General features: G+C 34.4%; 1 protein-coding gene across 6 annotated transcripts; it reads right to left on the bottom strand.

The window, feature by feature from the left end:
- Positions 1 to 903: 903 nt before the first annotated feature.
- Positions 904 to 10016, bottom strand: LOC112711589 (uncharacterized). Of its 6 annotated transcripts, XR_003157541.3 has the most exons (17): positions 9430 to 10016; positions 9231 to 9353; positions 8986 to 9127; positions 8643 to 8911; positions 8280 to 8338; positions 8039 to 8133; positions 7620 to 7722; positions 7426 to 7520; positions 7286 to 7348; positions 6923 to 6998; positions 6745 to 6853; positions 6373 to 6485; positions 6228 to 6286; positions 5656 to 5767; positions 3786 to 3931; positions 3130 to 3417; positions 904 to 3006 (listed from the first exon to the last, which is right to left on the bottom strand). XR_003157541.3 is itself a non-coding variant. In XM_025764269.3 (16 exons), the coding sequence occupies exons 1-15, from the start codon at positions 9818 to 9820 to the stop codon at positions 3797 to 3799; spliced, it is 1944 nt and encodes a 647-aa protein (XP_025620054.1). In that variant the 5' UTR covers positions 9821 to 10016; the 3' UTR covers positions 3036 to 3417; positions 3786 to 3796. The 6 variants fall into 6 exon arrangements, 2 of the variants coding, with proteins under 2 accessions (XP_025620054.1, XP_025620053.1); XR_011866042.1 differs by lacking the exon at positions 6745 to 6853 and having other exon boundaries at positions 6373 to 6491; XM_025764269.3 differs by lacking the exon at positions 904 to 3006 and having other exon boundaries at positions 3036 to 3417.
- Positions 10017 to 13974: the final 3958 nt, after the last annotated feature.

Genomic DNA, 13974 nt, shown 5'->3' on the forward strand with positions numbered 1-13974 from the left:
TTATTGTTTAACTAAAAAAATACACACAATTCAAAACAATCTATGTGTTATTTATTTTAAAGTTATTGAATTTATGTGTTTCTCAACTAAAACTTATATCTTATTCTTGTGTCATTCAATTAAAACATCTTTCCCAATTCAAATAATTTGTGTTATGCAATCAAAATTTATGTGTTTTACTTTTACAACTAAAAGTGTGATATTTTTACTTTTACTATTCAACAAAAAATTTGCAAACTAAAAAAAAGTTACGTGTTTCTCAACAAAATTTTCTCATTGAATACTTGAACCATAGTAAATACGTTCAAGTTTCTTTAACGTTTCAATCTAAAAATTTTAACTTATGCGTTGCGTTAGCTCCTTAGACTATTAGTTGAGAAAATTTTATTTCTTTTTTATGAATTCTATCCTTTATTCTCTTTTCTTTTTTATAAGTAATACAAAATTATAATACTAAACAATATCAATTAAAAGAATAATGAGAGTACTATAAAAAAAATTACGATTTTTTTTGTTTTGCTTTGTAATATTATTGTAATTTTTATAAAATCTAGTCATTTGATCACTTCTATATGAACCCAATCAAATGACGCCATAAATTTCAAAAAACTTCCATATTCTTTTTGTTAAGATTCCATAGCATAAGGATGAAGAGATCTTGAGTTGGGCGTATAATTTTATAATTGATGTCCTTGTATATTATGTCCATTGTTGTTATTTTTTATAATATGAATTGTTGTTTTTATTAAGTAGAGCAAATTAAACAAAAAATTAACCATAAATAATAATAGTGAAGAATTATAGAATACTAGAAAAGAGTATTAAGAATATTAAAAAAATACTATATAAAAAATATACTAGAAAAAATATCAAAAAGTTTAAACATGTTTAAAAAGATAATACTATAATTTAATGTCATGTCCTTTTTAATAATTATCTATTTAAAAGTGATTTTAACTAACATTATCCAAACAATATTCATTCTATCAAAATCAATTTTGTATATAGTTATTGCTTGGTAGTTTGTTGGATCAGTGGAGGTGAGAATTAGAACCCGAACGCGAGAATTGAGGTGAGGTGTGTTGTCAGTAGTTGTCGTTGGGTCGGCGGATGGGGTCACCTGCAAAGACACTCCTATGCCAAAGTAAGCGTCCGTACGATAAGGCGCCTAGATTAGGGTTATGGTGATGTACCCGAAGAGAGGGGTAGGTCCTTCTCCTTTATCTCTATTCGTCGGATGGGCTTTCTTATTTGGGCACAGCCCCTTAGAAGCTTCTGCCAGCTGTCTAGATCCTCCCTCAGGTGGTTGTGTCACGTGATGAACATATCGTCGTACGGCCGAATTGTGGGTCCGCTTGATGGACCTCCGATACTTATTGGGTTAGGCCAGAACAGTGTCTCCAATGCGTCAAGTCGTGAGGCTCGTGACTGACACATTCAACTACCCGTGTCCTCGTGAGAGGTGGTTTTTGCCTAACATGGCTTTGTCGGCAAGAGCTTAGGCCTCTGGTGCTTTCCTCGCATGTGGGGGTTGCCACCAACCACTATTCAAGGACATCACTTCGATTATCGTGACTAGGGCATTAAATGCGTTTAAATGTGATTTGAAAGCACGTGGAAAGGTTTATTCTATCCCTGGCCTTTCGTGCTTCTTCTTCAGTTACGTTTTCCACCCTCGTTTCTTATCATCATTTTCATTCTCTCTTCTTTTTTCATAACTGCTTACCAGTACTCACCCATTTTTCCTCCCTTCTGCAACTGCCATTACCCTCCTTGCTTGTTGATTTCTTGCTACTGTCACGAGAGTCATGCAATTTCCAACTTTCAGCACCTTTCTACGTCGCAATTGTTGGTAAGTGACCATTTATCTGTGCCATTTTGCTTACTCTCCGCCATTGTTGTCTTAGTTTCCTTTTTGTTGTTGCTTTTTAGATCGAATTGGTGCTTGCTAGATAGCTTTTAGGGAGGTGCCATAGGTGTCTTTTCATGGTTTAGGCTAGAACAGTGTAGTATAGAATAACAATTGCTTGTCGTAGAGCAACTTAGTTTTGGCTTAGAAGCTGTTTCCGACCTCACGATTTAACTTAAATGGTGTTCCCACTGTAGGTATGGCGCAACGACCTCCTGTGAATCGCTACGTATGGTGCACTACCGACGTCACGAGCACATCCTCTAGGGTAACCACGGAGGAATTACAATAGCTCTGTAATTCAGGAGCATTGTGTGGTGGTGGCGCCAAGGAGGCGAATTACAAGCTCCTAGTGCCAGGCCCCCGAAAACGCGTTTGCCAACTTAATCTTAACGCTCCTCGTGTCCTGGACTAGATGTGGGTGTATAAACACATGTTCACCACCTTAGGTGTTCGGCTTCCCTTCTCATCCTTTATCATGGCCCTTTTGAACAGATGTGAGGTTGCACCTTCGCAACTCAACCCGAACAGTTGGGCCGCCATCCACTATTTTGAGATGAATTGCTCGTGGGAGCGGCCATTGTCAGAAAGGGTGGTCGGCGACTCCGAGAGGTTCCCGTGCTCATCCTACTCATGAGGCGACGCCTTTGGCGGTCCCCCGCCCCCTTTCTTCTAGCTCGTCCACTGGGCGAAAAGCCTCCATCATCAACTCGCGTCAGGTCCCCATAAACAGCGCCATTGTTCGGTAGTTCGTTGGATCGGTGGAGGTGAGGATAAAAACCCGAGCACGAGAATTGAGGTGAGGTATGTTGCCAGTAGTCGTCGGTGAGCCACTTGCAAGGACACTCCGATGTCAAAATAAGCGTTCGTACGATAAGGCGGCAAGATTGGGGTTATAGTGACGTATCAGAGGATTCTTTATCCCCATTCATCGGGTGGACCCTCTCACTTAGGCCCATCCCCTTAGAAACTTCTGCCAGTTGTCTAGATCCTCGCACAGGAGATCGTGTCATGTGATGGGCGTCTCATCATACGGTCGGGTCGTGGGTCCACTTGGTGAACCTCCGATACTTATTGGACCGGGCCAAAACAATTACCTAACAAAATCATGTTGACACAAATTTACTTTTATCCAAAATCAATTCTATAAAACTAAGTTCATTCAAACTCCATAAATACTAGCAGTTTCCTTACTTAGCTTGCAATATAAATACTAGTACCTTAAATGTACACAACAAACAATACACATTGCATATTGCAAATTGCGCTTCTTTCAGTTTTCTTTAGCTCTCTTCTTTTTCACTTTCCTTAGCCAAATCAGTCCATGTAATCAACAATCAACCACCATCGCTCAAGCAGTTACAACCAGCATCATCAATAACACCAAACCTCTTTCAATTCCTTTGTCAGAGAAGCGAGAAGGGTTCATCCAACCTTTTTTGTCCACTTCATGATTTTATCACGAAACTAAAAAGAGTTTTCAGTCCTCTAACATCTCTGTAAGATGGCTACAATAGTTTAAGAGGTATTTATACCTCTTGCATTAGGTTAAAGATAAAAATCCTAAACAGTAAACACACTAATATAAAGCTCAATTTACTAAATAAATAAAATAAAATAAAAAGATGTGAAATTAAACTGAAGATTCTAATACTTGAAAGTTAAAATATAATACATACACATGGTATAAAGTAAAAAGGATGGAGAAAAAAACAGAAGTATAAATATACACAAAAGTAAATTGCATACAAATGCCAACAAATCATCTTTAATTCATTAAATGGAAAAATATAAAATAACAGACAGATTACAACATAAGAATCCAATAATTCCAACTTAAATGTTGTCCAGAAAAAGATGAAAAAAATCGACTTACAACGTGTGACGCTATGATAAAGATGTCACTCGGACAGAGTTATCAGCTGATCCAGTCAGGAAAATGGGCGAGGTAGGATGCCAATCCACAGCAGTAATAGGAGCACCATGAGGAAGTGTTCTCCAACCATTTAAATGACCTTGAACCTGACATGAGAGGATGAGACATTAAGTGTGTGTTTGGATTACAGTTTGTAAACGGGAGTTTGCTTAAAATTAATTTTGCAAAATTGATTTTAATAAAAGTAAGTTTGTGTTAATGTAATTTATGTTTGACAATCTTTATATCAAAATTGACTATAATAAAATAAATGTTGTTTGGATTATACTACTCAAAATCACTTTTAGATGAAAAAGTATCAAAAGAGACACCAATTTAAATAATTTTTTTTATATACAAGCAAAATCATAACACTAACAAAAATAATATAAAAAATATTTATCATATAAATAAAATAAATGCAATAAAAAATAAAAATATGAAAAAGAGTACTATAAATTTTATAATATCAAACAAAAAGAAAATATTCTATAATTCTTTTAGTATTGTCAGTACTCTTTAATTTATTATTATTTTGGACTATAATCCATTCTCTTTGTTGTATCAACTATTTTTCATTATCTATGACTCTATTGTTAAAGTTTTTTATTTATTTTATCTTTTTTTTATAGGATCATAATTTATATTATAAAATTTTGATAAGAAATGTAGTATATAATAATTACAATTATAAATTTTACAAAGTCAGAATAAAAAATAAAAAAAAATTAATACAAAACAAAAATAGAGTACATTAAAGAATTAAAAAAAAATGATACCGATAAGAAATAATAAAAATTTCATAAAACCAACAACATATATCATATGAACAAAAAAAATACAATAAAAGGTAAATAACATTCATAGGAATAAAATCAAATAAAAAAAATAAAAAGATTTCATCACAACATAAATACAATGCAGTAGAGGATAAAAAAAGAATTCATATGAACAAAAAATAATAAGAATATCTTAAAAATTAATAAATATCTAAAAATCAGAGCACTATAAAAAAACAACATTTATCATATGAATAAAAAAATATAATAAAATAAATAAAAAATCATATGAACAAAGCCAAACAAAAATAGCCAATGAATTATAGCTCAAATGGCATAGTCTCTCCATACTCAATTAAGAGGTTGCGGGTTCGAGTCTCCTATCTTTGGTATAAAAAAAAAGCCAAACAAAAATAAAAAAAGATTTCATAAAAAATATACATATAAAAATAAGTATAGTAAATGATAAAAAAAATTCATATAAAACATAACATGAGAAATTAGATCGCTACACAAATAATATAAAAATATTTATCCTATAAATATAAAATACAATAAAAAAATATAAAAATTAAAATACGAAAATGAGTACTAAAAATAATAAAAAAAATTAAAATATTCACTTTGCTAGTGATTGAAACAAATTTGAACCATTTTGATGAAAAAAAAATTAGAATTAAGAACCATGAAAAAGTAGGAAGAACTACAAAAAAAACCTACTGTGAAGGTAATAGTTACTAGTATCTTTTTTATAAAAGAAAATGAAGAATAGTATTAGTAAAAAAGAAATAAATTTTTCACAAATTTTAGCGTATCCCGAACGTGTGTTCGAAGGCGGAATCACTTCTGTGTTCAGAAGGATAAAAGTTGTCAAACATAAAAGTGAAACTTTCAAGAGACTCAAACGTGTTTCTTTCCTCCTCAACGCATTTGCCAAATACACCCTAACATGTTAGATAACTAAGATAATCAGAAATATGAGGCCACAAGTAAATAGTAGTCCCTTCAAACTTAATCTCTAATCAGAGTATAAGAATTCGGGAAACATAAACCTGGTATATGGGGGCTCTAACTGAACTAGACGTTACCAAGAGTCTTCTCCCACTTGCATCTAATGCCATCTCATGTCTGCAATATTGTGGACCTTTCAGAGGGTAAGAGAACCTGTTAAATAAAAACATAAAATGCTGCAAATCAATTCTTTGAACATATCCATATGCGAAGACAGAAGCAATGGAGATACAAGAAAATCCCTCACATGGCATGGCATAAATGAACTAAAATATCCAAAATAGAAAAAGGAAGTAACAAAACTACAGCAGTGCCACAACACACCCCTCAAAATTTGGATTGAGCTACAGATAATTTCATACTATTAACCTAGGCAAAATGTTTTTACATTGATACTATTACTCCATAAAGTCAGCTTTAGGTAATGGGTAATAGTTCTTACAAATTCCTTTAAGAACAACACTTGAAATTACCTCAAAAAAAAAAAAAATACTAACGATAACTCTGATAAACTGTATATTTGATTTCATAAGCTATAAACAGCAACCAAGTGCACTTGACAGTGGGATTTCACACCTGCAGCCAAGCATCAGGTGTGAAAAAAGAAACATACCTACTGCAGTCTCTTGACCATAGAATTTGACCTTGATTTTGCAAACTCCACTCAAAAATCTGAAAACAAAGCACCAATTAGTACGAAGTGTAAAATCCATGTCAGAGGCTGCATACATGGCAAAATTTTACATTATAGTACTTGCCTTCCTGTCAGAGCCCAGGCTAAAAATGCTAGTCTCATCCGGTCCAAAAAGAATAGAACTGATAGAAGAATCATGTGCAGGCCAGCCAGTAATTTGTAGGCCAGCAGACATGTCTTTGGCTAATTAAGGATGAAGTGGCACCCATGGGACCCCAGTTAATACATAAAGTATAACTCTCACCTTTTAAAAAAGGACAAATATTGGCAGCATTTCTTTTTACCAGACAAATGAACTTTACTGTATTGGCAACTCTATCAAGGATAAATATAATAACTTTCTAGATGCAACGAATACAAAAATATTTCATTTCGTATACAAAGCACAAAAATACATCAACGCTGCAAAGTAGCCAGATGACTAAATAAAGGATACCAAACATGTGGATCATTCCATCAACAGCAGAAGCAGCTAAAATTTTTCCATTGTGATTAAAGCATAGAGAAGTAATAGCTGGTGGATCTTCTCCAAGAGGAAGGACTGTCTTTATGAGATCCAAAATTAATCATTGCCAAAAAATTTACACAAATATTCTACACAGAGAAGCACATACCATGGGTTTCCACGTCTTCATGTTCCACACAGTGAGAGAAGCAAAACCCAGGTTGTCAAAATAATTGGAACCAGCACTACACAGACAATATGATACTCAAACTCCCATGCTAAAAAGTATGCAACATTGTAATAATAAGAAAAAATAAACTACATAAAAGATGGGCATTGAAAATATGATGAAAGGCAGGATAGCTCACCCAATGGTATATAACTATACTTTCATCCTTATGTCCAAAAATCAGAAAGTAAATGTACATATCGAAACTAAATTGGAGTAAAATGCAGTTAAAACAGAAAATCAAATGACCAAACAAAAAAATCAATGTATCAACAAAAAAATGATATAAAATTTGATAAATACCCTCCAGATGTTGCTGCAGATACAAAAATAGGTTCCACGGGACTGCACTTTATGTCCAAGACACTGCAAAACCACATATGTGTCAGAGAGAGCATAAAAGCAATGCACGGAGACCATAAAATTTTATTTTCAATAAATACCTTGGAAATGCTTGAGTTGTATTGAGATCACAAACAACTCTCTTTGCATCTACATTCCATGCCTTAATACACCCATCTGATGTACCTATTAACAGCTTTTTTCAAGAGAAACAACTTAATTATTTTGATTTGAAATCTCATATGATCAATACAATTGAATAATTTCCATCACAATGAGAAGTCAATTCACATACCAAGCGATCAGATTTACATTCCCAGTCAAGAGACAAAATTTCTGTGCCACAATATATGGTTGCATTTCTAGACACCGGAGTTGATGAATCATATGTCCATATTCTTTATTAAAACATGTGAAACAAACAAAGGGCAAGTTGCTTGAGAGAGTTATCATAAATATTGAGTAGCAGATATGGTTAAGAAAAAATATTGGTGAAGGAAAACATAATAAAGTGCTATTTGGAAACAAAAATCTATTGCGGGTGGGTCATATCATGGCATTGTTTCTTTTTGCTATATTTGATATTGGTGATGCTACTGTTTAAAATACACAATGGCAAATGGATACAATCAAAACTGAAAATTACATTAAGACTGCTTCATTTTTCCAAGTAATAATCTTGATATGTTTGTCTTCATCACTAGTCAAGCTTACCTAACAGTTCCATCTAGAGAAGCACTAGCGATATTGTTCCCGGAAGCAGAGAAGCAACATCGGCTGATTGGACTAGTATGCCCCAAGAACGTCTCCTAAAAACACCGCAGCAATTAAATATTTACAATGATAATGGAATTGAAATTGCATATGCGAAATGGATAAAAGAGGAGGAGCAGGAAAGGGGAGGGGGGCGGGGGGAGGGGAGAAGACATAAATAGAGAATTATTCGCAAATTTACCTGGTGCTCTACTTTGACATCAGGAAAATCTTCTTCACCACAAACTTCTCCACTAATTTCTGCCACAGAAGTAACTGTTAATTTTTTTATTCTTTATTATTTTTAATTTGAAATAAACAATCAATGGTTACTCAATCATTTAATAATTGCTATCTTAGCCTAAAGACCAAGTGCTTTTTTATTTCTTCTCTTTTCTGTTTGGCTAGTTTCTTAGCCTGATAATTGCTATTTTAGTCTCAGTATCATGTTAATTCAAAAAAAGTGTATCAGTAGAAATTAGTAATCAACTAAATTAAAGAGCTTAGATCAAGTGAATAATCAACATCACTTAACAATATGGAAGCAGTCTTGAAGAGCATATACCTATACTTGGACTTTCATGAACTGTTTGCATGGTATCGCCTGATCCATCATTTCCAACACGATCATTCAATGCCCCAGTTGAATTATCACCTGACTTGGAATTGACATACTCAGACTGAATATTTGCAGCTCCATTCACAACTGAATCTTGGTTAATTTCTGTTTGAACTGCTCGTGGAACAGCAGTTGGGGAAACCTCTGGAAAACCTCTTGACATCTGAGAACTTTCCTCCCGCAAATTGCTCAATGAACTAATGCTTCCTTCCATACTTCAATCACAACTAATTAGAAAAACCAAATATTTATATCTCATTAGAGTCTCGAGAGAATTGAACATGCTTACCTCCTATAGTGTGATAACTTCGCTTCTTTCTCATCAAGCAAAGCCTGAAGCTCTGCCAATTTAATATTCAGATTTAGGATATCTCTTTTGAGTACGTTGGTGGCATTCATCTCTGAACTGATCTTCAGCAGTGCAGGTAGCCGTGATTTTTATTAAGGATAACTATTAACTACATTAAAAATTACATCGAAAACATAAAAATAAGAGTTATTTATAATACTTAGAGGAGTAATTGTGAAGGATATGAGTTCCATTGAATATCTCGCTAAAGAAGTTTCTGACAGAAAGATGCAAGGCCTCATACCACTCCTTGGAGAAATAAACCCGAAATTCAGGATCCTGGTTCGGATTCTTAACATAAGGAATCGCTGCATCATTGCAATTCAAAATCACAATTACACTCACAACTGATTAGAGAAAAACAACGTCGACAGCAAAACGCACCGAACCAGCGAGTCCAATCCTGTGAGCGTTGCAAGAGGTCACTGCCATGGACAGCGAAGAAGTCGATGACTCTGTCCCTGCGATTGGCTTGCAAGGCGTGAACGACGTAGAAGCGGAGAAGAGAAGTTTGGATTTTGGAGAGCGTAGAAAGGAGTGCGGTTTCGGAAGAAGAGGAGAGGTAGTGCTTAAAGAAGGAGAGGAGGGCAACGAGCCTATCGGCTTGGAATTTGGGAACGTAGAGGGAGAAGATGAGGTCGAGGATCTTATCGACGTGGAAGCCCTTTCCAAGATCGGTTCGGAGCTCAGAGTCGTAGGATTGGAGAGTGTTGGTGAAGCCTCGGAAGACGAGGAACTCCCGAACCAGCTCCTCCGCGTACTGCATGTTCTCCATTAGCAGAGAGAGCGTGGCTTGGGGACTGGCAGAATGCGGCGCTCTTTTGGAGCGTTTGTTGGCTGTTTCCCACTTTACTGATTTTCGGCTTCGCGGTGGTCGCTACTCCCTCGCCGGGGATATGTCGCGAGTCGGATTCAAATAAAAGTTAGATGACCATTCCATTGAAAATAATCAAAATATCAAAACGGAGAATGCTGGAAAATCTTCCCAATTTATTATTTTTTGTTATTAAATTAATTATTAATGTTTAAAAATATAAAATAAAATATATTATTAAATTATTAAATTAAAAAATTAAACTAAAAAATAAAAGTGATAATTAAATAATAATAAAAAATAATAAATTATAATTAACATTTCTATATTAAAGTGACACTCTTATAAATAATTTTTGTCATTATAAATATTTTTTTTCTTCTACTTAAAATTATGTATATTCTTGCTTCTAATTCTAAAAATATATATACATTTTCTTTGTCAATCTTAAATAACATTTTTAATAGGACACCAAAAAAATAACATTTTAGTTGAACACTTTTGAATTATTCTTCTTTGGCAAAATTTAGAACTAAAGTGCATAAAAGAGATTGGACAACAGCAATAATTACAGTTGGCTTAAATTTTTATTTAGTTACTTTAACAATCCAAATTATTTCATCTATTTTTTTGTTCCAAATTTTAATTGTGACATTTGATTCAAAGTAGAGATACACAACTTCTTTTTTTTTAATATTATCCGAATGGTGCATGTAGAAGAAATGTAGCTTCAATAAGTTAGAATGGAAGTATAAAGATGAAAAGTTGATTTTGCTTTTTGGCCTCAAGTCTTGATTTTTTTCTCTCTTTCTTGATCGTTGTCAAGATTTGCTTGAACCCTAATTTGAACACCCTTTTTTGCTTATGAAAGTTCTTTTTCTTTCTTAACTTAGGGATTAATTATATGGGTTGCAATAAAAAAAAAAAGAAGAAGAAAAGTAACTGTTTGGTAGGAGTGTTGTGGGTTTGAGAAGTGAATGAGTTGGATGTTGCCGTTGGGCCTATTTTAAACATTTTTTTAATACAAAATATACATATCACAAAGATTTTTGAAATTTCAACCTAAGATTATAATATTAGTCATCATCAAATTTATTGTTTTTTTCTCAAACTCAACCATTTTCCCTTTGATAACAAATTTTATGCAATAAAATGAATTGGAATTAAAGAAGTAAGAAAAGTTTTTTGATACTTCCCTTTTTTTAGTGATAGTGGGGTCAAAGACTCCAAAAACAAAGACAAAAAACTAAATGTCTCTAACTAAGGAATAGAAGCTATATCAGAAGCTAGAATGTGAGAAATCTCACAAGGGATTGAATCAAAAGTATGGAGACCAAGCGGTAAATGTTGCCCTTTCTTTACTAGTTGATCCGCAGCAGAGTTAACTTCGCGAGGCACAGTATTCCAGTAGACATAAGGGATGCAGCTTGCGTGGAGCTTGATTTCCTCAATAAGGGAGTAACAAGAATGAGTAGCTGGACAGTTTTGGGTGATGAACTTTAACGCTGAAGTCGAGTCTGATTCCAAAACTACACAAGAAAGATTTAGAGAAGTAGCAATCCGAAGACCATGGACAATCCCTCATAGTTCCGCATGCATGATGGAGCAGCTCTCAAGGTTGCAAGAGAAGCCTTTGATGAACCCTCCAAGATAGTTCCTAAGGATCTCACCACAAGCAGCATTATTGATTATAGCCATCATAGTTATCAGAACCAAACCGGTAATTAACCCGGTCATATAACTGGGTCACTGGATTACTGGTTTAACCAGTGGGTCACTCATTTACCCGGTTGACCCGGTCATAATTAAATAAAATAATAAAATTATAAAAATAAATTAAAATCAAAGTTAAAATTTAAAATATATATCTTCACAAGTATATTAATAACGTTACATCAATAAAAATAATTATCTTATATATTAATTACATAAATAGTTATTTAAAATAAGGAATATAATAGAATAACTGTGTAAAATATTTTATAATATTAATATATTAAAATTAAATTATAAAAACAAATAAATTATTATTGAAGAATAAAAATAATGTTTTACAATATAATTGTTTTAATATGATATTATTAGTTTTTTAAGGATCATAAGTGTTTGGTAAATAAAGGTATTTCTTTTTAGTATATATATAATTATTACCATAATATTTAATAAAGGAAACACTAGCCTAGTAGATTACTTGCGTTTTAACTTGGGGAAAGCCTCAAGTCTGACGCACCGTGGAGGCGTGGATACATTGACCCGGTCGAGTTAACTTGACTGGTTCAATTCGGGTTTGACCGGTTCAACTCGGATCAGACCGGTTCTTCACGGGCCAATAGCAAAAACGGTTAGATACTTAATCTAGATCGGTTAAGAATTTGGTTCACTGGTTTTTCAGTTGAACTGGTCGGTCCGGTCCGAATTTGATAACTATGATAGCCATATAGGAGTAATCTACATTCAACTTAACAACATCCTCACTAGGAGGCTTCCAGCTTATTAATCGATCATGATTGGCATAAGAAGCATTCAGGTGCACTTTAGATCTTGATGAATGATTGAACTCATCAAATCTTATTCTAATTTGAGCTATAGCCGAGGCCACTGTGGTGGAGTTTTTTTCAAAAATCAGCTTATTTCGAAAAAACCAAAGAAAGGATGTCACTACCCCAAAAAGACATTGCCAATTTCTTGAAGTAGCGAGGTTGGAGCTCAACCAGTCTTGAAGGTTTGAGCTGAAGAAACTTTGATTCCATGCCAAAGGCAGCAAGTTATCCCAGACCGTTGATGCAAATGCAGTCTCAAAGGACATGGAGGGTCGTTTCGCTGTGAATGTTATATCTTGGACATGATGACGTGGTTGAGAGGTGACATCGTTGTCTTTCCGCATTGGTTAGGATTGCATTATTGGCAACTAACCAAAGAAAAGATCGAAACAAGTTCGGGACCACACCAACGCCAAACCAGATTGAACGTTCCATTATACGGAGGAGGAGTGTTGCAAAGTGCTTGATAGAATTGTTTGAGATCGAAGGAGCCATTCGATGACAAGTTCCATGCCACATGATCCGGTATCTTCCATGGAGATGGTGGAAAGATGGCAACAATCTTCTTCACCATATCTTTTGGCAGCCACCTATTGAGTTTGTTCAAATTCCAATTACCTGAAACATCAAGGAAGTCCATCAATGAACTAGAATAATCTACATAATTAGTTCTTACCTGCAGCACATGCTGATCAAGACTACCCAAATTGAGAACCCAATTATGTTGCCAAAACTTAATCACAGAGCCATCCCCAATACGCCAGATATGGTTTTGTTTCACATCTGGCCATGACTTGCATATTCCCTTCCACATGTTAGAGCTATTAGGCTTTCACTCAACATTAGGAATGATATCCTTTCCAGCTTTATATTTGGATCATAGCACAGTGGCCCATAAAGAATCTCTTTTCTCAACTAGTCCCCATCCAGCTTTCATCATGAAAGTATGGTTCATTTTTCTTGCATGTCTAATGCCAAGACCTCCCACTTTCTTGGGTTGACAAATTTTATCCCAATTCATGAGATGAATCATCTTTGATTGATCAGTATCGCCCCAAAAAAAAACTCCTACATTTACGATCAATAACATTACAAGTAGAGACAAGTAATAAAGCAATTTGCATAGTATAAAGAGGAATAGAAGAGAGGACAGATTTCACCAGGGTAGTTTTGCTTGCAAACAAAAGAGATGAGGCTTTTCAAGAATTTAGTCTGGAGTTAAGCTTGTTGATGATGTCATTGAAGGTATGCTTGGATACTTTGGAATGTAGAAGAGGAACACCCAAATACTTTCCAAGGTTATCTGTTCTAGCAAATTCGAGAGCTTCACTGATCTCAATTCTAACTTGATTTTCCACGTTCTTGGAGAAGTACACCCGAGTTTTTTCTTTGCTAATTTTCTGGCCAAAACTGTCACAGAAGGCTTTGGGCATTTCTTGATAATATCCACTTGTTAGAGATTAGCTTCCGCGAAAAGAATTAAATCGTCGGCAAAGCATAAGTGGGAGAGATTAGGACCATCCCTGTTCAATTTGATAGGCTTCCAGAAACTATGATCAACAGCAGCATTAACCA

This window comes from Arachis hypogaea, chromosome 9, assembly GCF_003086295.3.
Source record: "Arachis hypogaea cultivar Tifrunner chromosome 9, arahy.Tifrunner.gnm2.J5K5, whole genome shotgun sequence".
Lineage (NCBI taxonomy): Eukaryota > Viridiplantae > Streptophyta > Magnoliopsida > Fabales > Fabaceae > Arachis > Arachis hypogaea.

Excerpts from the sequence above, each read along its gene's own strand:
- LOC112711589 (XM_025764269.3), bottom strand. The coding sequence starts at position 9,820 with ATGGAGAACATGCAGTACGCGGAGGAGCTGGTTCGGGAGTTCCTCGTC. Across the intron at positions 7,349-7,425 it reads ACAACTCAAGCATTTCCAAG|TGTCTTGGACATAAAGTGCA; the intron begins GTATTTATTGAA and ends GTGGTTTTGCAG. Across the intron at positions 6,999-7,285 it reads TCTGCAGCAACATCTGGAGG|TGCTGGTTCCAATTATTTTG; the intron begins GTATTTATCAAA and ends TTGTCTGTGTAG.